General features: G+C 40.5%; 3 protein-coding genes across 3 annotated transcripts; all 3 read right to left on the bottom strand.

Moving 5' to 3' along the window:
* Positions 1 to 924: 924 nt before the first annotated feature.
* Positions 925 to 9,449, bottom strand: plk3 (polo-like kinase 3 (Drosophila)). Its single transcript, XM_087831831.1, has 15 exons — positions 9,085 to 9,449; positions 7,972 to 8,079; positions 7,728 to 7,844; positions 7,374 to 7,503; positions 7,166 to 7,253; positions 6,576 to 6,671; positions 6,195 to 6,390; positions 5,854 to 5,980; positions 5,595 to 5,710; positions 4,313 to 4,433; positions 4,121 to 4,204; positions 3,636 to 3,798; positions 3,331 to 3,460; positions 3,058 to 3,168; positions 925 to 2,947 (listed from the first exon to the last, which is right to left on the bottom strand). Exons 1-15 carry the CDS (start codon positions 9,301 to 9,303, stop codon positions 2,750 to 2,752), a joined length of 2,004 nt encoding a protein of 667 aa, XP_087687957.1. The 5' UTR covers positions 9,304 to 9,449; the 3' UTR covers positions 925 to 2,749.
* Positions 9,450 to 11,163: 1,714 nt separating this feature from the next.
* Positions 11,164 to 15,570, bottom strand: cacybp (calcyclin binding protein). The gene is made up of 6 exons (XM_087832245.1): positions 15,424 to 15,570; positions 14,299 to 14,509; positions 14,070 to 14,166; positions 13,879 to 13,978; positions 12,704 to 12,798; positions 11,164 to 12,524 (listed from the first exon to the last, which is right to left on the bottom strand). The coding sequence occupies exons 1-6, from the start codon at positions 15,439 to 15,441 to the stop codon at positions 12,362 to 12,364; spliced, it is 684 nt and encodes a 227-aa protein (XP_087688371.1). The 5' UTR covers positions 15,442 to 15,570; the 3' UTR covers positions 11,164 to 12,361.
* A 1,613-nt stretch (positions 15,571 to 17,183) lies between these two features.
* Positions 17,184 to 18,915, bottom strand: mrps14 (mitochondrial ribosomal protein S14). Its single transcript, XM_006786518.2, has 3 exons — positions 18,814 to 18,915; positions 17,713 to 17,877; positions 17,184 to 17,559 (listed from the first exon to the last, which is right to left on the bottom strand). The coding sequence occupies exons 1-3, from the start codon at positions 18,880 to 18,882 to the stop codon at positions 17,377 to 17,379; spliced, it is 417 nt and encodes a 138-aa protein (XP_006786581.1). The 5' UTR covers positions 18,883 to 18,915; the 3' UTR covers positions 17,184 to 17,376.
* Positions 18,916 to 20,098: the final 1,183 nt, after the last annotated feature.

The raw sequence follows: 20,098 nt of genomic DNA, 5'->3' as shown, positions 1-20,098 counted from the left end.
AAAACGGGAGCTGGAAGCATGTAAATATAATAATAACCACTGCAGCCAAGAAGAGTGCCTAACGAGCCCAGTTGTAAGTAAGCTATTAAGACTCGACTGTACACCGTATTCGTGTTTTCCTCCAAAAAAGTTCCGTTGGAGCAGCCTTTCAACGCCTCTCTCTGTCTCTCGCTAGCAAAGTTGACCCAGACAACAAGGTAAAGCTAGTTTTCGGCTACGAGCCGACACACAACCCACCATATTAGCCAGAGGTCCCTTTACTACGGTTTGGCGCTGCGGACCTTCAGTAACAGTAATAAATCACAGCAATAGTACATTCATGTAGCTGTAAACAGCATGATAATATATTAAGTAATCCAAAGTATTCAGAAAACGTTACTCTCATTGAGTAACGTAACGGAATACAATACAGAATACATTTTGGGGCATGTATTCTGTATTGGAATACATTTTAAAAGTAACCTTCCCAACACTGCATACCACGATGACAAAGGGGCAATCGTGGCTCAAGAGTTGGCAGTTTGCCTTGTAATCAAAAGGTTGCCGGTTCGAGCCCCGGCTCGGACAGTCTCGGTCGTTGTGTTCTTGGGCAAGACATTTCACCTGCCGCCTACTGGTGATGGCCAGAGGGGCCGATGGCGCGATATGGCAGCCTCGCTTCTGTCAGTCTGTCCCAGGGCAGCTGTGGCTACAACTGTAGCTTGCCTCCACCAGTGTGAGAACGTGAATAGTGGAATTGTAAAGCGCTTTGAGGGTCTCGAAAATGCAATCCATTATTATTATCATCATCAAAGGTGTGCGTTTGGTAATGACTGCTACATGAGTCATTCGTTAAAAATGCCATTCGTTTCAACAAAACCCATACATTTCTCAACTTTAGTGCACTGCCAATATAAAAATGCAACAAGAAACTGAAGTCATTTTCAATAAACTTTATTTTTGTCCCATTTTTCCCCCAAAATACATTACAAAAAAAGTGATCGGAATTGAACGTTTACTTGTGTCAAGACCGGAACATTTGCACAATAAATAAAAAACTATGTATAAATAAAAAATAAATAAACACGACATTATGTGCCAAAAAAATAAAGACTCTTCTGAATTGGCAGATGGCTTTCACAATGTTGAGTTTTCTGAAAACACATGTACATAATACTTGCATTCCAGGTCACAGTTTTTAGGATACAACTCTGGGTCAAGAAAGCAATGTAAACCGATCAGGATTACAGTACAGTACAGTACGACAGAGTACAATGTTTTCTTTTTTTTTTTCCCTTAGTAGATATTATTGGAATATATACTTCTAACAGTTGTTCTAAAAGCTTATACCAGGTAGTGAGAGTGTAGTGCTATTGGACTTAAACTTGGTGCAAAGTCCAAAAGTAAATCCCACCTGTAAAACCCATCTCAGTCTTGTTTGTAGCCAGCTTGACATTCACAAAGGGCTGTTATTGCACTAAACGGGTATTCCTCAGAAAGGCACTTTTACCCCCCTTTCCCCCACCCCATTATCCAACCAACAGTTCAGCTTCCCAGCACGTGTGGAGCGCACATTCACCTACTGTGTGTGAATTTTAAAAAGTTGAATCTTTTTTTTTCCCCTTTTTAAAAACAAACAGAAAAGTTGAAATGCTTTTTGGTATCTAGTTAAAAACAAATAAAAAAAGCTAACAAGTGGTAAAAGGCTTTGTACACCTGATGAATTTACAGAAGGAAAAAAAAAAAGAAAAGAAGAAAGTGCAAAATTGTGTTTACTCCTGCAGCCCCAGTAGTTTGTTATGCACCACATCAGTGAAATTTGGTTGCAATTTAAAAGAAAAAAAAATGATGTTGGAGCAGAAGAAGCAATGACTCCCAAACTTAAGCATCACCATCATCAAATAAGGCCAGGCATATTTGTGCGTGTGAGGTCAAGATTGTAGTGTGATCCTATAGCTGGCTCTTTCCATTTTTTTTTTAAAACAAATTTGAAGAAAAAAAACAAAAACAAAACAAGTGTACCAATGAAGACAATGAACCAATTGAGGGTTTAGGGGGGTCTTTCTCTCTAGTCAAACCATACCTCTTCACAAAGCTTCTTTGCTGAAAGATCAGTTGGAGTGCAAGAGAACGGTGTAAAAGACCTTGCTGCTAAAATACTTTTGGAAATCTGAGCATTTCTGCTGCAGGATTTTCTCCATTCTGAGCAAAAGGGACAATTTTAGTGTTGAGAAATGTTTAAGATACCATGCCTGGGTGATGGGCTATCAGGGGAGGCTGAAAGCTGTAGGGTTGGCGGATTTGAAAGGCCCAAGACAAGAAGCAGTGGGTTTGAGTGAGGGAGGGTAACTGGGTGGGGTTTTTTTGTTTTGTTTTTTTTGTCTTTTTTTTTGTTTTGTTTTGTAGGAATCTGCCGATGAGGGATCCATCATTTCAGGCCATGTATGAGTCTTTATTTTAGGTATCAATAGCTTCCAGGTGGATACCTTTGAGGCTTAGCTGGATAGGCACAACCCCTTGAGGCAGATGCTGCTTTGGGCAACTCCCTGACTGCTTGACATTTATCAAAATCAGTCAGTTTGATAAATCAGCTGCCTAGGCACTAAGCCAGACAAGAATATTGCTCAGAGAAGTTGAGCATCCTTTTCATCCGTCACGCATATGAACACATTGCCTTGCTTGGCTATGCCTTGAGAAACTGTATCAACCAGTCAGGTTGCCTCTAAGGCATCTGTCACTCGGGTAGCCTGGGAGGCACTGAGCTGCGCTCTCAGGCATCAGTGTGGTGCTGGAGAAGCTGGACCACATATCTAAGGCGGTGCCGTAGCTCAGATGTGCAGCCCATTTCATTCAACATGCTGAGGAGGTACGTGCACGAGGCACGTTCCCGACTGATATAGGTGAGCAGGTAGGCGTCGTCAGAAGACTTGCACAGGATGATTTTGGTGTGGTCTGTGTAGAAATTAACCTAAAAAGAAAAACAAAAAAAAAAGGAGAATTATAATCCAGCTGCTTTGAAAAAGTAGTTATGTAGACTCAGTGTCCCATGACTGGTTTTATTAATTTAATTATCCAAACCTGTAGAGTGCCATTATTGAAGAGCATGACAAGAGCATGGTCAGTCTTCACCCACTGGAGGAGCAGAGGAGGAGGAGCTGAGACATGTTCCTCACAATGCAGATCTCCACCCTGAGGAGGATAGAAATTAATTAGTTTCATTTGCATGAGGTCATAATCTCTTCAAGTTCCCTTTAACAGGTTTATGAAGGCACAAATCCTGGCTTACAGTTGTCATTAAATGCAAGTCAGTCACTCTAAGTAATGGCTGAAAACTAATGGGTGCTTTCCTACCTCCATTAGGTTCTCCTCCATGTAGTTAGCCATTAGTTCAACTATTTGTTTCTGGTTGCGCAGCTGCTCAGGTAGAGAGTTTGAAGGGAAGCTGAAGTGTTTGTTGTTGGTCAAGCAGTAGTGGACAGTCCTGTTTGGAAGAACGGGGGGAAAAGTTAAAAAAATAAAATAAAAATTGGTAGATGAACTTTGACATCTTTTCCATTTACACCATTGAGCCTAGTCACTAAGCAACTGACAATAAGCTCTAAGCGCTGCGTAAATGTTGACATGACATCTTAATCGGTTGATTTTAAAGTACTTACTTGCGCTGGTCACAAAGACTGAGATGTGTTCCCTCATTGAAGAGCACGCCTACGTTTTGGTTCGAGAGCTGGTAGCCAAAGCCATACTTGTTGGAGTAGTCAACCCATTTAGTCACCCACAGGAAGGACTGCGGACTGGACAGGCAGGGTGGATTCCTATTGGCTGAAGAAAAAAAACCAATATGAGGATTAGTGAAATAATCTTAATTATTAAATAAAAAATGAATTTGAATGTGAAGAAACACTATGTTTCTCTTAACACATAAAGTGTGTCTCAAATGAGCAGAATGAGTCAGCAAAAATTCTGAGGATTCAAGGAAAATATCCAGCTAGTTAAATTTAATGATTCTGCTGCATTTTGTAATCTCGGCAAACAGCAGCAGAAGGAAATTTTGCTTGATTTTATTCCTCTTCGGTCCACTCAAGTAATCCCACAGGGATAACAAAAAATAATGGCTGAGCTACAATCTTATGCATAAACATACCTGCAGGCATGGTGGCCAGGCAGTTCGTGAGAACTTTCAGGGCAGAGTCGGCAACAGCTGCAGGCGTCAGCACATCCTCACATGCTGAAGGGAAAAACCAACCAAAACGAGCAAAAATGAGAAACCCTGATTGCAATCAGCCACCACAACAAACACCAAATGTGTGTTCATAAATAACAAACAGAAACTTACGTTCAGTGCTGCTGGCCATGGTGCCCTTAAAAGACCGGGAAATGGACTTTCTGGATTCCTCCTCAGCAGGAGTCTGCTCCAGAGGCACAGAGCTCACCAGCTGACCGGTGGGAGACGGCACCTGAGCAACAACGAAACATGCGATTAGCACATGATGAGTAAGAGCAACAAAGTGAAAGAGCAGTGTGTCACATGCCCGAAAGGGTAACCAGAGATAAAGGGAATGAGCTCCTTTAATCCTTGCATGCACACTTTTGCTGTGTCAGCGCTGAAGCTCATTTATTCAATTTCTGCAACATCTTAGACTAAATGCAGCGCATCTCGTTGCCACTGCAAGGTGGGGAAACTACTTTCAGCTGCACAGTTTCCCTTTGTACACGTTGCAAGCATGCTGCAAGCCTGACACGTAGTTTCTAATGTCACGTTACCACAAGCGCTGCGCGAGTAGGTTTGTTTTTTCCCGCCGCAAACAGACAAACATGAAAACAAGCTAAAATGAGCACAACTTTCAGAGTACACTTGTAGAAATCTATATTCATCTGCGCTTATTAATGACAATCTGGTTCCTCAGGACAGGCTTCTTAAGACAGACAAAGGAAGAGTCATGCATGACAGCAAAAACTGTAGCTCCTTTTTGGCTCTATAAATAAACTAGACGAGCCTGATTGGGGATCGGCCAACTGAGCATCCTGCAATTGTGGAATATACTCTAGGTTCTGTTCAGTCTTTTTAAAACAAATATTTCATGTTGTTACTGAGCAGAGAACATTTACCCCGCTCCCCCCTAAGTGTGCAGTAACAGCTTCTTCAGATTCTTCTGATAACAAAGTACCCTGACAAACACCCAGATGAGCTTACTAGAGCTTATCAAGTTTCAAAAGCTACCACCAACAGACTGCTACATTTCTTCTGGTCTGAACTACTTTTTTTGTCATGCATACATTATTCTGAAGAAAATTTAAATTACAAATTACAAATTTAAAACAACGTCTCTTTAAAAATTAAGACATTTTTTTCCACCCCATTTCTCTAACAGTTCCTTTTTCTAGGGCACTTTTACTATTTAAATGAGCATGCTAATGGAAAGCAATTCTCAACTGTAATGGAGGCTGTATGCTATTAAAATATGCATTTTGTGTTTTCTCCAAGCCTTTCGAACGGTTGTAAATGCATGTGAACTGTGTGCATAACTGGCTGGAATTACCCAAATTAAGGTAAACCAGGTCAAAAGTTTCTCACAGAGGAAAGAGAGAGAGAGGAAAAAGAAAAAAAAAAAAAGTACCTCATTGGGTCCCACTGTTTTGTAGCTGATCTGCCGGTTGATGGAACATTTAACGATGCCCGACACCAGCTTGGAAATATCCTTGTCCTCTTTGTCCTCGCATGGAATTTTTTCCACTGTGAAAACACGACACACTGTAGTCACAACAAATATGTTTAAAGGCAGGACTGTTTAAATAAATACAGCAGCTCTTGGATATTCTTAAAACTAAATCTGAAAAACGACCCCCCCCCCAAAATCGCTCTTGCTGCTTGCTCACCTTTTGCTTTCTTCTTTCCAAATAGGCTTTTGGCCATTTTAGTGAAGAATTTCTTGGCAGGGCTGGGAGGGTGTAGCTCTGGCACCATTGTACAGCTGCTGGGGGGAAGTTTGTCAGGAGTGAAACCCTGAGAAAGAGGCAAAGGTGATGCATTAAAAAAAGAAAGAAAAAAAAAACGGTGAGAAAGAGTGAAGAGGTTGGAGCGTGCCCACTCTGTTCTCAGTTGAGATAACAGATCAAGCACTGACATTTTCACACTCCTTCACCTCGAGATAAAAATGTCACAACTGAATGAAAGTGTTTCGTAACACTGGCAAGAAATTTCCCGAAGGTCAACATACTTTGAAGAATTCGTGGTTGAGGATCTGATCCAGCGTGAGTCTGTCACTGGGATTCTTCTGCAGGATGCCTGAGATGAGTTTCTGAGCAGCAGGGGAAAGCGTGGAGGGCAAGTTGTAGCGAACTTCTTTAATACACTTGTACGTCTCTTTCAAGTCGAGCGTCTCAAAAGGAGGGTTTCCACACATCAGTGTGTACCTGTGAGAGAGTAATCAAGGCAACAGTGAGTCAGCTCAAAAACAAAAATGAGTGATTTAGAGAAAAAAAAAAAAGTCCCCACTTTCCCGACTGAGACGAAGTGACGCCAAGGTCAAAATCCCCCCAACACACACTCTATGAAACCGGGATAGTTCTTATAATCATCTTAAAGTAAAAAGACTCACATGACACATCCGAGGGACCACACGTCAGACTCTGTGCCGTGGCCCTGTCTGTTGAGCACCTCAGGAGCCAAGTAATTGGGAGTCCCACAGATTGTTCTAAGAAAAACAAAACAAGAACCATATATGGGTAAGATGTAATGCTTCGAACATTTAAAACTGGTTTGGTTTCAACATCAGGCATACAGGTAATGTTTGAAATATTTTTTTCTGTCACTCTCAGTCTTCTGGTATTCCACAGGAAGCTGTCTAACAGGAATCGAAACTGTGCTCTAAGCGGTACTTTCAACTGTCAGTTGGAAACCGGTTTAGTTAGGTACTTGCAGGAGGAAAGTTGTGGGAGGAAGATTATGCTTAGTAACTGATGTAATGGTTTAGGTTGAGGGTGCTTGTGCTAAAATAGTGATTAAAAGTCAGATTTTTAAAAGATACATCTGAGATGGGGCTAAAAATACAAATAAAAATGTAATATGGAGAGACCTTAGAGAGCTTTGTTTCATTATAACAATCATCATTACAGTAGTATGATCTATGGGCCCCAATAAGCTCATTGGTATCCTCCAGCAGATAAACATTTTAAGCAATTAACTTACTTTTTTCTTTGTTCAACTGTCTCCAGCTTGGCAGCGAGGCCAAAGTCTCCCAGCCGCAACTCCATGTTCTCATTGATGAAAAAGTTCCCTGAAAGAGACAAAAGCATTTGTCCGGTCAGCATTCCACAGATGACACGCATGCTCGTCCAAAGTCACAGATTCCTGGGATGCTTTGTGTATGCGTTAATCCGCATTTTCAGCCACGTACCTAGTTTGAGATCCCTGTGCAGGATTCCTCTGCTGTGGAGGTACTTGAGGCCGGATATGATCTGTCTGAGGTAATAGCGCACTTCAGGCTCTGTGAGTGTGTGTCTCGCCTTCCAAATGTGTGCCAGGGACTGCAGAGAGAGCAATGAGTGAACTGTCAACCCTGCATCAGTGAGTGGGACTGTACAAACACTGCTAGCACATATGCATCCCTGCAGCTGCATAAAAGAAATCTATTTTTTTTTACATTTTAAATATAGCGTGCAAAGCAGCACTGTAGGGTAATACAAGAAATACTGTTAGTGCAAGCAGAACACAAAGCAGCGCAGACTGTTCTAGAGTTCTGAAGTCTCACCTTCCGACTGCACAGCTCGAGGAAGATGTAGATGTTTTCTTGGTCCTCGAAATAGTGGGAGAATTTCACCACATGCTTGTGTGACAGCGTTCTGTGCAGCTCGATCTCGTTCGTAATCTGTCAACATATGACAACTCATCAATCTGTGAAGACGTTTCAATGTCCCAAAAGAAAACACAACAACCCAGACATTGATTTCCAGTTATGCAAGACACGGGAGAGACAAAGATTGGTGATCGTGTACCTTGTCTCTCTGGTGTGGTTTGGACACCCTGCTCTGTGGGATCACCTTCACTGCATACATTTTGTTGTTGGACAGGTCTGTCATCTCATAGCATCGAGCAAAGCCGCCCTTTGAGGGGAAACAAACAGAATGATCAATTTACACAAGCAGCAGGTTTAAAACCCACACACTCAGTCTCAAGGCAAGTCTGACCTGAGGATAGGTAGCGATGCAGTCAAAACAATTTCAGGAACAATAATCGAGGTAAGAATAAAGACATAAAAATGATTGTCATGACCATAAAACGATCCATCTGATGCCTCAGGCATCTTTTATTGGCTTGTATGCGCAGATATGATGAAAAATATCATCCCCCAGATGCGTTTACTGCCGCTTATACATTTGTTTTTTCCCCCTTCTCTCCAGGATGTGATCAAGACTACACATGCTCGGGTACATGAAGGATGAGGCAGCCCGAGCTGCTGCATTCATTAACCGTGAAACTGGCGGAGACGTTTCTAGCTCTGCGGCAGGCAGAGGAAGGAAAAAAAAAAAACTGGCTGCAGCACATCGATACGACCAGCAACACGTTGATAAACTCGCTTCCATAGACACTGTTTCAAAAAGCGATGCTGATGCATCATCATCATCATCATCATCATGAGGGGCAGAAATTATGCTGTGGTCAGACAAGCGTGTCTTTGGTTTCACGGCAGGCCATTAAAATACGAGAGGGGGCTGTAAACGTTCATCATCGGTGGAGATTTTTTTAATTATTTTTTTTATGGCTAAGCATGTGTGCGCACCGGAGCTGGGCACACCTTGCGTCTGATTCATTCAGCACTGACGAGAACAGCAAGGAGGAGAACAGAGGGGAATATTGGTCACATCCACCACGAGGTCATTCTCTATTCCCGCATCACATCACAAGCACACCTGGAACATGGCTCATAGTGATTTTAAACAAAAAGAGAAAAAAAAAGGAAAGGGGGGGGGATAAAATCAGCCCAAAACTGCGGCTAATTAATTCAGATTCTAGATCCATCTGCCTCCTCAGTCAAAACCGACGCAGCGACGCACAGACACATGGAAAAGGAGAAAAGGGGCGAAGAAAAATGTATGAAATGCGCGTACCTTTCCCAAAAGCTTCCCTTTAATGTAGGACCTCCCCGTCTTGAGATCCGTCACAACCTGAGCCAGCTCCGGTTTGGGTTGATCGTGTTTATTCCTGCTGTTTTTCGCCGGGGCAGAAGTCTGTTGGGGTCCACCACGCTCCGGAGCAGGCTTAAATAAATCCGCATTCATGGTGTGGCACGAAATCCGCTGAGCCGCGGTGAAACAGCCGGTACTCATTTATCACAGCGGAATAAACGATCGACTCGTACGTGTCTCCGTCTCGCTTAAATATTTCTTCTTTTTTCCGTAAAAGTGCCAAGTGCGTCTTCACGGTACGTCCGTCTCTTTCAATTTTATCCAACTGGTGTGGACGAAAGGCGAACCCTGGCTATATAGTGGCACCGACGTCACGGAGTCGTGGGCGGGCAGGAGGTGGTGCACTGGTGGAGAAACTCCAGATGATTTGCTCAGACAGAAACTCAATCAAAAATTGATGTGGATTTTTTGAGAGGAAATATGAATGAAAGAGCTGATAAAAAAAGAATCGCTTGGTTTTGGCTCAAGTCTCTGAGACTGTTGGGAGGCCAGTGACCCGGACAGTGTTTTAACCCTTTATATACAAAAAGCCACTTTATGAAAAGAGGTAAGTAAGCATGTAAGGAGAGAAGAAAGTTTTTAGACTTTTGTAATTTAAAGGACACTTTGTTAAGAAGAACAAGACTTAAACGCAGGAAAAACCTTTTACTAGGAAATTATTTCATTAGATATAAGATGGGGCTGGAACATATCATTTCCATTCTGCAAATAAATGTATGAATCAGTTGTTAGGGCTCCACAGATTATACATATTATATATGACCATATTTTTACAAAGAAACAAAAGTGTTGTTCTACTAAAAAAAAAAAATCCAAAACTTTCAAGGCTCCTACAGTAAAATCCTGGCTTAGATTTCCCCTGTGTGCAGTCCCCCCGGAGAAAGTCCTGAATACGGCTGCCACCTGGTGGTCAAAACGTGAAGCTGTCAAGCTCAGGTCTGTGAGGACTTGAATGTGCAGTATAAATGACTTATGAAAAATATTTCTCTAGTGACACAGTAGTGGTCAGTTATAAAGCTAATGTGCTTTTTTTATTTTTTTTAAAAAGGTAAAAGAAACTAAAGAAAAGAAAAGCCTTCTCTAACAGCATTTGCACTCGGCTTTGCAAAGTGGCCTTCGCCCTTAATATTTGGCAGTTTTGTCCAGTGTTGACTGTGCAAATACAGTAATAAAGACCTGAAATAAAAAGTGGGCCTACTATTAATTCCAATTCTGGACCATAGCTGTTGGTGCGCCCTCTTTGGTGAAGGCCTGAAGAAAGCCTGATGCCTGATAGAGAGGTCACCCTCTGTTTGGTGCTCTTTGTTTTGACCATGATGGGCCTCAAGGACAGCCCAGCAGCTTCTTCATAATGTTGATACTGTGCATCTTTATCTGGAGAGTAGATGAGACACATGAGGGAGAAATGAAACTCTGTGACACTAGAATTTCAGAATGGCTTGACCATGCTTACGGTAATGTCACCACACCTTGCTAGTAATGGCTTGGACCCCCTTTGCCTTCAGAACGGTCTTAATTCTTCATGGCACAGATTCAACAAGGTGCTGGAAACATTCTTCAGATATAAATCTCCTGATCCACCAGATCCCAAAGGTGCTTTAGACTGTGGATTCCATTGGAGATATGGTGCATTATCCTGTAGGAATCAGCCTTTGGAAGACGTGTCCACTGTGGTCATAAAAGGATGCACAATAGGAGGCAATCTGTTGTCCATTTTTGGTGAGTCAGTGTGAGCTGTAGCTACACCTTCCTGTGTAGGAGCAGCAGTAAGTGTGGTCTTCTGCTGCTGCTTGAAAGACAGCCATTCACAGATGATTTTCTGCCTTGATTATAATGATTTTTTAAAATTATTGTCTCCCCATCATCTCAAACACCATACCATGTCAAAAGTCACTTTAATCACCTTTCTTCCCTGTTCTGATGCTTAGTTTGAACTTCAGCAGGTGGTCTTGACCTGATGCCTACATATCTGAATGGAGATGCTGCCAAACAAGTGGGTAATTAGATATGCACGTTATTGAGCAGTTAATAACCATGCATTTAATAGTGGCCAGTATATGCATATTTTACACAACCCATCCATGTCTCCAGGACAATTACTTCTGCATGAGGCAAATCACATCTTGTAATTTCATAACACATCTAAGATACGACTCCGTGAAATATTAACTGGGAAGGCTAGCTGAAAACGTCAGCCAGTGGATATAAAAGCATTTTATAAAAGCATTTTATTGCCACTGGCAAACTTAATAACTTTTTAAATCTAATTTTAAGCTTGAAAGACAGATGGAAAAACTCTGAGTTCAACAGCTGTATTTATGAGAGCAGAGAACAACCAGCAAAAGTGAAAACACACATTTTTCACAATGTCGGAAAACAAATCTGCAAAAATCAGTCACATCAAGTATTTCAGAACATGCAACTTAAAAAAAAGGATTGTGGAAAATGTAGTTTTAAACATACCTGCATGCAGTAAAGTATTACACTAGGCTGACACAAGATAGTTTACTGTCTTTGTATGCTACATGACTTACTTGTGGATTTACAAAATCATACAGCTGATGTAAAGATTAAAAAAATAAAGAAAACTATCCTCTGGTTTACTTCATAAGTAAGAGAACTTTGGCAAATTTATAGCTGACAAAAAAAGGAAGAAAGAAATATTTGCCAAGTTAATCTGTACTGATTTTCAACTACCATTGAAAATGAACAATTACATTTACCCTGGTCCAATTTAAACCACAACAAGACATTTTATTGAAACAAGCCAGGAAAACAAAAACAAGAGCTGTGAAATGACTGAGCAGTGGTCCTTTAACCCTTTAAGTGCGACTTCACAAAACACATAGGGGAATGTATGTAAGTGGGGAAGCACACAACATTTTCCCTGCTTTCTACCCACAGGTTGGACTCTTAATGTCAGCTGTGATGAAATGTGTGCGTTCTTGCAGTCTTCAGGTCATCATGTGATGGACTCCATCCTTTTACTTGTGTGACAGATGAGTTGTAGCCCATCACTAAGAACACCAGCAGCCTGGTTTTCAAAGCAGGGCCAAATTGAGGCCATCCCGAGCTTAGACATTACTTTAAACAAATTATTTATGAGCGGTGTATGTAGACTTTACTTTCAATAATTAAGTAATGCCTGCTTCAACCTTTGGAGCTCTAATTTGGTCCTGCTGTGGAAAAGTGGCAATATTTAATAGTCCATCATCTCCTCTCCTCTTAATTTCTTCTCTTGGGACTCTGTCCAAGCTTTGTTGATTGTTCTCTTCATCTCGTCGTCTCCCTCTGCATAAATCTTTTTCAACACATTCATCAGGCCCTCGCCGGGGTCAGCATTATCGTCAAGGCTGGGTTTTCTGTAGAAAGGCGACAGGAAAATACTTTAATGGTGCAAACAATTCCGCTCTCATTGTATTGCTCTCATGTAGTATGTGTGCACCCAATCACTGCACTGCAATCACAGTGGCTTGAGACACAGCACTGTTGCTGCACTTTATTTCACAAACTAAAATCAATAAGCAAATTTCTAACTCACTCTTTCTCTTTAGACTGCTTTTCCACCGCCGTCAGACAGTCCCACTTCTTTGTTGACTGCTTCTTGCACATGACCAAGACCATGTCTGTTTTGATCTGTTGCAGAGAGCAAAAGACAGTTTCAGAGTGTGGACAACAGACTGGCAGCTCAAATCAAAGACGAAAAGTGACAGGAACACTGACACTGCATTTAACAAGGTTTACGTATAATCACAATAGCCACCTTAATAAGTTAATGCAGTATATTTAAACTCATTGCCACAAGCTTAAAAATTGGGTGTCTGCTGCCCCCTAGTGGCCACACAATTCTTAATTATCCACATCAGAACCAATGCAAGAACATATTACCTGTGGTAACAAAATTAATAAACCAGCAGCATGCTCTCATGTAATTTTGTTTTAACTTTAAATTTTTTTACTTTATTTGGCTCTTCATTGATGCTTACTTTTCTCTGACGAACAGGTCAATCACTAAGAATCACTACTCCAGTTTTTCTCTGCAAAATGACTAATATTTCCTGAAATCTTAAAATAATTACAAATAAATGCATCTATTTAAAATGATGCACAAGGTACCTTTTCATCTGCTTTCTTAGTACATGATTTTAATTTTTTTCCCCATTACTCTTCATCAAGCAGCAAGCTTACATTACAACCATCTAACATTATTTTTCTCTGGTTTAAAAGAGATTTAGTGCGATGGCTGCAGGAGGTAACATGGCTTAGAACTGTTGATATGATGCAGAATATGCAAAGGCAATCTTAAAAAATAAAAACTTTGATTTGATCCAAAGTCCTGCCATAGAGCTTTTGAGTAGCACGGAGTGGCTGCCTGTCAAGCATTACCCTCTTGACAGACAGCAGGGGAAACCTGCATTATGCACAGCTTCATGCAAACTGATGTTTTAGCTGCGAGAGAAGGAGAGAGAGAAGAAGTATATACTGCAAGTATTTGGCCGATTACTGGCCTGCAATATCAGAGACCTACACAGTTTTGTGAAATATGGGGTTAGTCTGCTGAGAGAAATTGCACCACTGCTTCCTAACGCACACCCACTCATCTAAGATGACAAAGACTTTTGACCCAAAGCCAGCAACCGATTTCTGAAATACAAACATCTCATGGCCGCTGGACTGAGGAGAAGAAGCTGAGTAAGCAGCAGATGATTTGTTTACCTTTTTGTAACTGTCCTGTTCATTGATTGGATACAACAAGTTCAGAACTGTCATTTCGTGGTTTTTGCCATCTAGATCCTTCACCAGCACAGAAAATGACCTGCAACACAGACAAGGGGCAAATTCACGTGCACTGATAAGGGAACAGGAATGTAAAAACAAACTGAACACTATGCTGATTATCAACTCACCGTTCTGTAAATTTGACCTCCACATTATCTGCTGATATTTTGTGCACATCTTTCAATGCCAGATAAATTTTGACAAACTTATCTGACTGGTCCCATGCTGCAGAAAAGATGATACACATGTGAACAATTTTGAAATACTGTTTTTTCCCCTCCCCAGCTCTTGAACGCATCTTAACCGCTTGGTTTTCTCAGTAATGTTTGATAGTGCTACTCGATAACTGCCCCATACCATAGCTGGTAATCTTGACGGTGTATGCTGCCTTAGTGGCTGCAGATGGGTCTGCCTCCTTCCTAGCCTGTTGTTCTTTTTGTTGTCGTTTAGCTGCGAGCTCCTTCTCCACCTTTTTCTGCTCCTGTTTAAGCAGATCTTGAACTCTTTTCCTCTCTGCCTTCTCCAAGAGGGACCCCAGCTCCTGCAAGTCTGCCTCCAACTGTGTAATCTGTATGAGGGGAACAATACAATCACTGAGACATGCACATCCACTAATAGAGAAGTGCTGTCTGTTTGAATCCATCTACCAAACATTTGTTTAATTAAAAAAACAAAAACAAAACTATGTAAGTAAATAAATGTGCAAAAGCTAACATTTCATTTCTAAATAAAAATTTATATTGTAACTTAATAAATAGTAAGAACAAAGTGCCTTCTACAATAATTATATAGTCACTAACCCATTTCCCACAATCCACTCTCGAAGTCATATTACTTTATTTAAATGTAGTCTAACCTAACTCACAACACATGTTGGAACTATGCATTTGTCTGCGATTAATCTGGCATCTAAACAACTTAGAAGCCTGTACATATTACAGTTATTCGTGTCTGGAGAGATCCTTTACAGATAAATTGTAATATGTATGTATGTATGTATGTATGTATGTATGTATGTATGTATATAATTCAAATGTAAAAGTGCTTAATGATACTGTACATGAGTGGGTCTAGTAACATCTCCAGACAGCTAACAGAGACGCCGAGTAACTACCGTACTGATTTGTTTAGCAGCGCAGTAGTTGTTTTACACTGAATGATGTTGCTAGAATGTTCTGGTAGTCCACTAAAAGCTAACAGCTAAGTTGGGCCACGAGCTACTGGCACGCACCGCCACCGACTGTAATCGTATTTGTAATCGTAGTTTTATTTTAGTTTACAACTGTAACGTTACCCTGGAGAAAATAATAATAAAAAAAAATGTATCAGGCATCACGCAGCTGCTCGTCACGGGTTGATAGGACTGACGTTAGCAAGTATTGCACTGATTTCACTGTATCTATGTAAATCCAGCTACCTCAGCTAAACCTTAAAAGATGCAGTTTTGCTGAACACTAAACTGAATGAAACGATTCTGCTCACCTGTTCGGTTAAATCCATTCAGGCTTATCAGTATCAGCTACACTATGAAATGCCGTTGCGGTTCTTCTTCACTGCTCTCAGACTACTTTCCAGCGGCGCTTCTTTCCAACGCCAATGGCTCTTCCGTCTTCTTCATTTGGCTATTTGCAAGGCCGATTACAGGTGTGCTACCGCCACCTACTGTACTGGTTTAACCATTGCTGAACAGCAAAGAATCCTTGTATGTAGAGCATGACATGAATTAAATGAACCGTTTTAAGGTAATTTCAACTTTTTTACTGAACCTTTTAATGTAAAATCAAATGAATGTTACAGTTTGCTGGCTTTCAACAAACTTGCACCACTTTAAGAGACACATTCTATTTAATTGCATTATATATACGCACATTGGCCACTCAATCCTTTATCTGCTCATTAATGCAAATAACTAATCATGGCAACAACTCAGTGCATTTAGACATGCAGATGTGATGAAGATCAAACTGAGCACCAAAACAGGGAAGAAAGTTGATTTAAGTGACTTTTGTCTGAGTCTACTGGGACTACTCTGAGCTGATAGGAAGGCAACATTAACTCAAATAGTGACTCATTACAATCATGGTAGAAAAAGCAGAAGCAGCATCTCTGAATGGATAACATAGAGGAAAATTTGTGTTTTGAATAATATAACCTCTATAAAAACATGAACATAAGTGCACTCACACACACACACACACAGGTGTACAAGCAGGTACTCACAGACACACACTGTATGCTGCTTAGTAACATTCACTATTTATTTACTGTTACTGATGCTTATGTTGGTTGTTGCTGTGGTTTCCCTACTGTGTTGTCTTCTTTTTCTCTCAGCAGGTGATCACGCAGATTTTCATAATCTTTTCTCTCTCTGTCCCTCTTCTCTATTTATCTTTCCCTCTCCTTCTGTTAATTCTCTTCCCAACCTCTCTTTCTTTCTCTTTCCCATCCCCTGGTCCTGTGTGTTCTGATTGTAATAACTCAAAATGAAAAATTAATTAATAACAATAACAACAACAACAATAATAATAATAATAATAATGAAGGTTGAATAAAATATGACAATCAAGTGGACCAGTATAGCAAAAGCCATAATGGTCTACTTGGGAAAATAAATCTGGTGGGCATTTTTCTTGGCCTTTAGAAAATAATTCTGATTACTACAGTGCCAGAGAGGACACAAAAAAATAAAATTAAATAAATCTCAGAAACCAGTTTCTTTTCATACTCTACTGATTTTTTTCCACAACACACAACATATCAAAACAACAGCAGCAGAAAGACATCGAGTGCCACTCGTCACCAAAGAACAGGAAACTGAAGCTACAATTCACACAGGCTCACCAAAATTGGAAGAAGATTGGAAGGAAGATTGTTGCCTGGTCTGATTAATCTAATTTCTGTTGGAACATTTTATGGTAAGACCAGAATGTGGTGCTAACCAAATGAAAGCAAGGATCCATCCTGCTTTGAAGCAAAAGTTCCACACGTTTGGTATTTGTTACATCTTAGATACTTTTCAACTATATAAAAGACCAGTTATATATTATATACAGATAAATGAAAAGAAAGTAAGTGAAAGGAAAATGTGGGCTTTCTTGCCTATGAATTACATCTCATTTTAGGGCAGCCATTACCTTAAAAAAATAACTTCTTTTCCTGTGACAGTAGAAGGTGTTAAGCTTTTATAAAACTTTTATATCACACATAACATTTTATAATAAACCAAGACACTCACAAAACTGTAATGTACAACAATATTCATTTATTTATCAGTACTCATATCAACTTTCTCATTTTTTATATTAAGAAGGCTAATAAGGAAGCAGCAGCACCTTACTGACCAATGAAAACATAATTTACACAAGTAATCAAATGTAGCAGTCTATTGATAACCACTGAAAAATCTTGTTTTTCAAAATGTCCAGTGAGACCTCATCACCACCTTGCTCTCAGAATCCCAGACATCTGATTGTGGTCAGCTAGATGACGAAAGACAATACGGCTAAGACGCCACCTCCGCTTCACTCCTCGTGGTCGGGAAGTCATCACACACCTGTTACGTATCCTCACAGGGCAGCTGTCTCTGGGTAGTGCTGAAATCTCTTTGTCTGCTATCTCCTGCAAAAAAACGAATAAATGAGTAAATAGACATTAGTACTTCACTCTGTACTAATGTCTTTTCAAGGATTTGTCTGTAACAGTTCAATCATTACCATTGCTGAGTTATTTATTAATACACATATGACTTAGGTGTCCTTCTTCAGTATATACCTGAAGCTCTTTGGGTAGGATGGTGTTCTTCCTCAGTGCGTTAATTCGTAACCTCTCATCAGCATAGTCAAAGGCCATCTGCCTCCTCTTGACATCCCTCAGCATCCTCCAGTCAACATAGTAACTTCTCACCTGCTCCACCGCCCCCCAGCAGCTCCTAAATGCCTGCAAACAGTGCTCCTTCAGTTAGTGAACAAGTATTTAGTCTGCCTCTGTACTCAATTACACACACTGTAGCTCTAACTGTTTGAACCACCTTTAGGCCCTAACAATTTTCAGACAAGCCAGAGGAGTCTAAACCAAAAGCTGATTATTTCGGCTCATCTGCACTGCCGTGTGCCATTTGGACAAGCTTTCACTTGAAAATACAGCATCTGACCTGATGTTAGCAGTTTCAGTTCTATGATAGAAATCAAGTTTGCCCGAATTAGAGCATCAGGAGCCCAAGACAACAGACACACACAGATGTGAGCCAAAAAATAAATGAAACCTCCTTCGTACGCTTCCGAAATAACAGAGGGTGAGAGACCCTGGTGATTCGGACATAAAACTACTACATGCAACTTCTGATGATCCATTGAAAATTTGCCTTCCTATGACGCTTGCATATTCCACACAGATCGTGTTAACAAAAGGCTCACTTTGCAGGTTCAAGTAAAAGTAAACAGGGATACTTTTAAAAGAGCGCTCAGCTGTAAAAGAAATCGAATGCTCTTGAGGGATAACGGGCCACAATTAATGCTAACAAAGTCATCGTTTTATTCAGCTTAAATATCTTGCTTTCAAGATCATTAGAAGCCTTAGCGTAAAAAGTTAAAAGTTAATCACTCAACCTTTCTTGCTAGAACAAGCACGGGAACTGAGCATATACTACCTGTCCTCTTATAATTTATATACCATGTCCTGTTAAACCCTTCAAAGAACCATACTGAGCCAGGTTTGACACATAGCAGGCTAACTAGCATTAGCCGCAATGCTAACGTCAGAACGCTAGCTACATCAGTAAAACAGCCAATGTTACATTTATCGACCGAAAGTCGGAGATAATAGATTGAGACTGAATGAAAACTAATACATGCAAGATTACCGTAAATGCTTTACCTGCTTTGGGACGCAGACGGTGGAATAAAGGGCATTTAACCCCAAACATGTTAGTCTGTTAACCGCCATATTGGATTTGACTTGCCCTCAGAATGAAAGAAAAAACACTCAACTTTACCGCCACCTATCGACCTGGAGTGTGACGAGATAAAATGAGACGTACAGTGCCTAAAAAATTGTCAAATTTATGAGAAAACGCGGCACATTTACAAGTTAACCGTGACAGATTTATGAGAAAAAACTCGTAAGAGGGAAAAAATAGGAAAAGTGTGTCTTTTTTTTTTCAATCAAAGACAGACTTCACCTCACGTTTCTATCTTAAACTGCAAGAAAGTTCACATATACTAAAAGCTGATTTCTGTTTAAATGGATTATCGCCATGTGAGTGTTCAGCGATTGTGAGCATTGAAACATGTATTTTGTTTTTCATGATTTATCTTTGTAGACAGCTTCTACAAACACCTCCCAACCAGTCCCGTTGATAATGTGATTTCAACATTTCTTATGAGTTATTGATCCCAAACATTCTCTCCAACCTAACCATGAACACTTAAGTGATATTGCTGCGTTTCTTTAAAAAAATAAAACGTTTTTTTGTGTCAAAAAGATTTTTTTTCTCACTTTTGCTCTGTCCACAGTGTAAATCACAATATAATAAACAAATATTATTTGAATAACTGATGCTCAAGGCAGTTTATTTTGTAAAGTTGAGACCCTACAGCAGGGGTATCCAACTCCAGTCCTCGAGAGCTACGGCCCTGCAGCTTTTAAACACATCCTTCTCCCTGAATCAAATAAATAGCTTATTATCAGGCCTGAAAACTTGATGGTATGCTGAAGAGGTAATCCAACCATTTGATCCAGCTGTGTTGGAGTAGGGATGCATCTAAAAGCGGCAGGACAGTAGCCCGAGGACTGGAGTTGGACATCCCTGCCCTACAGTAACAGAGAGAAAACCCCAACAATTAAGTAACCCCCTATGAGTAAGGGCTTGGTGGCAGTAGGGAGGGGGAAAAAGAACCCTTTTAACTGGAAGAAACCTTGGCAAAACCAGGCTCAGGAAGGGGCAGCCATCTGCTGCGACCGGCTGGGGGAAGAAGATAGGACAAATGACACTCTGGAGAAGTGAGCCAGAGATAAATGATAACCATTAATTAAATGCAGATTTGTGTATAAACACATATAGAGTGAAAAGAGGTGAGTGAAGAAGAAACACTAAGTGCTAATTATGGTGAAGTTAATATTAGATTTTTTGCAGCAGGATTACATTTGTTATTACATTTAC

This window comes from Neolamprologus brichardi, chromosome 18, assembly GCF_056152115.1.
Source record: "Neolamprologus brichardi isolate AB-2024 chromosome 18, ASM5615211v1, whole genome shotgun sequence".
In the NCBI taxonomy this organism is placed as follows: domain Eukaryota; kingdom Metazoa; phylum Chordata; class Actinopteri; order Cichliformes; family Cichlidae; genus Neolamprologus; species Neolamprologus brichardi.
The sequence above is the reverse complement of the archived record's forward strand: the minus strand, read 5'-3'. Positions and strand labels throughout refer to the sequence as shown.

Excerpts from the sequence above, each read along its gene's own strand:
- mrps14 (XM_006786518.2), bottom strand. The coding sequence starts at position 18,882 with ATGGCGGTTAACAGACTAACATGTTTGGGGTTAAATGCCCTTTATTCC. Across the intron at positions 17,878-18,813 it reads CCGTCTGCGTCCCAAAGCAG|GCATTTAGGAGCTGCTGGGG; the intron begins GTAAAGCATTTA and ends CACTGTTTGCAG. Across the intron at positions 17,560-17,712 it reads TCCTACCCAAAGAGCTTCAG|GAGATAGCAGACAAAGAGAT; the intron begins GTATATACTGAA and ends GTTTTTTTGCAG.
- cacybp (XM_087832245.1), bottom strand. Across the intron at positions 14,167-14,298 it reads CGTCAAGATTACCAGCTATG|CATGGGACCAGTCAGATAAG; the intron begins GTATGGGGCAGT and ends TCTTTTCTGCAG. Across the intron at positions 13,979-14,069 it reads GAGGTCAAATTTACAGAACG|GTCATTTTCTGTGCTGGTGA; the intron begins GTGAGTTGATAA and ends TCTGTGTTGCAG.
- plk3 (XM_087831831.1), bottom strand. The coding sequence starts at position 9,303 with ATGAGTACCGGCTGTTTCACCGCGGCTCAGCGGATTTCGTGCCACACC. Across the intron at positions 6,672-7,165 it reads ACAGTTGAACAAAGAAAAAA|AACAATCTGTGGGACTCCCA; the intron begins GTAAGTTAATTG and ends TGTTTTTCTTAG. Across the intron at positions 3,169-3,330 it reads TGGAGGAGAACCTAATGGAG|GGTGGAGATCTGCATTGTGA; the intron begins GTAGGAAAGCAC and ends TATCCTCCTCAG.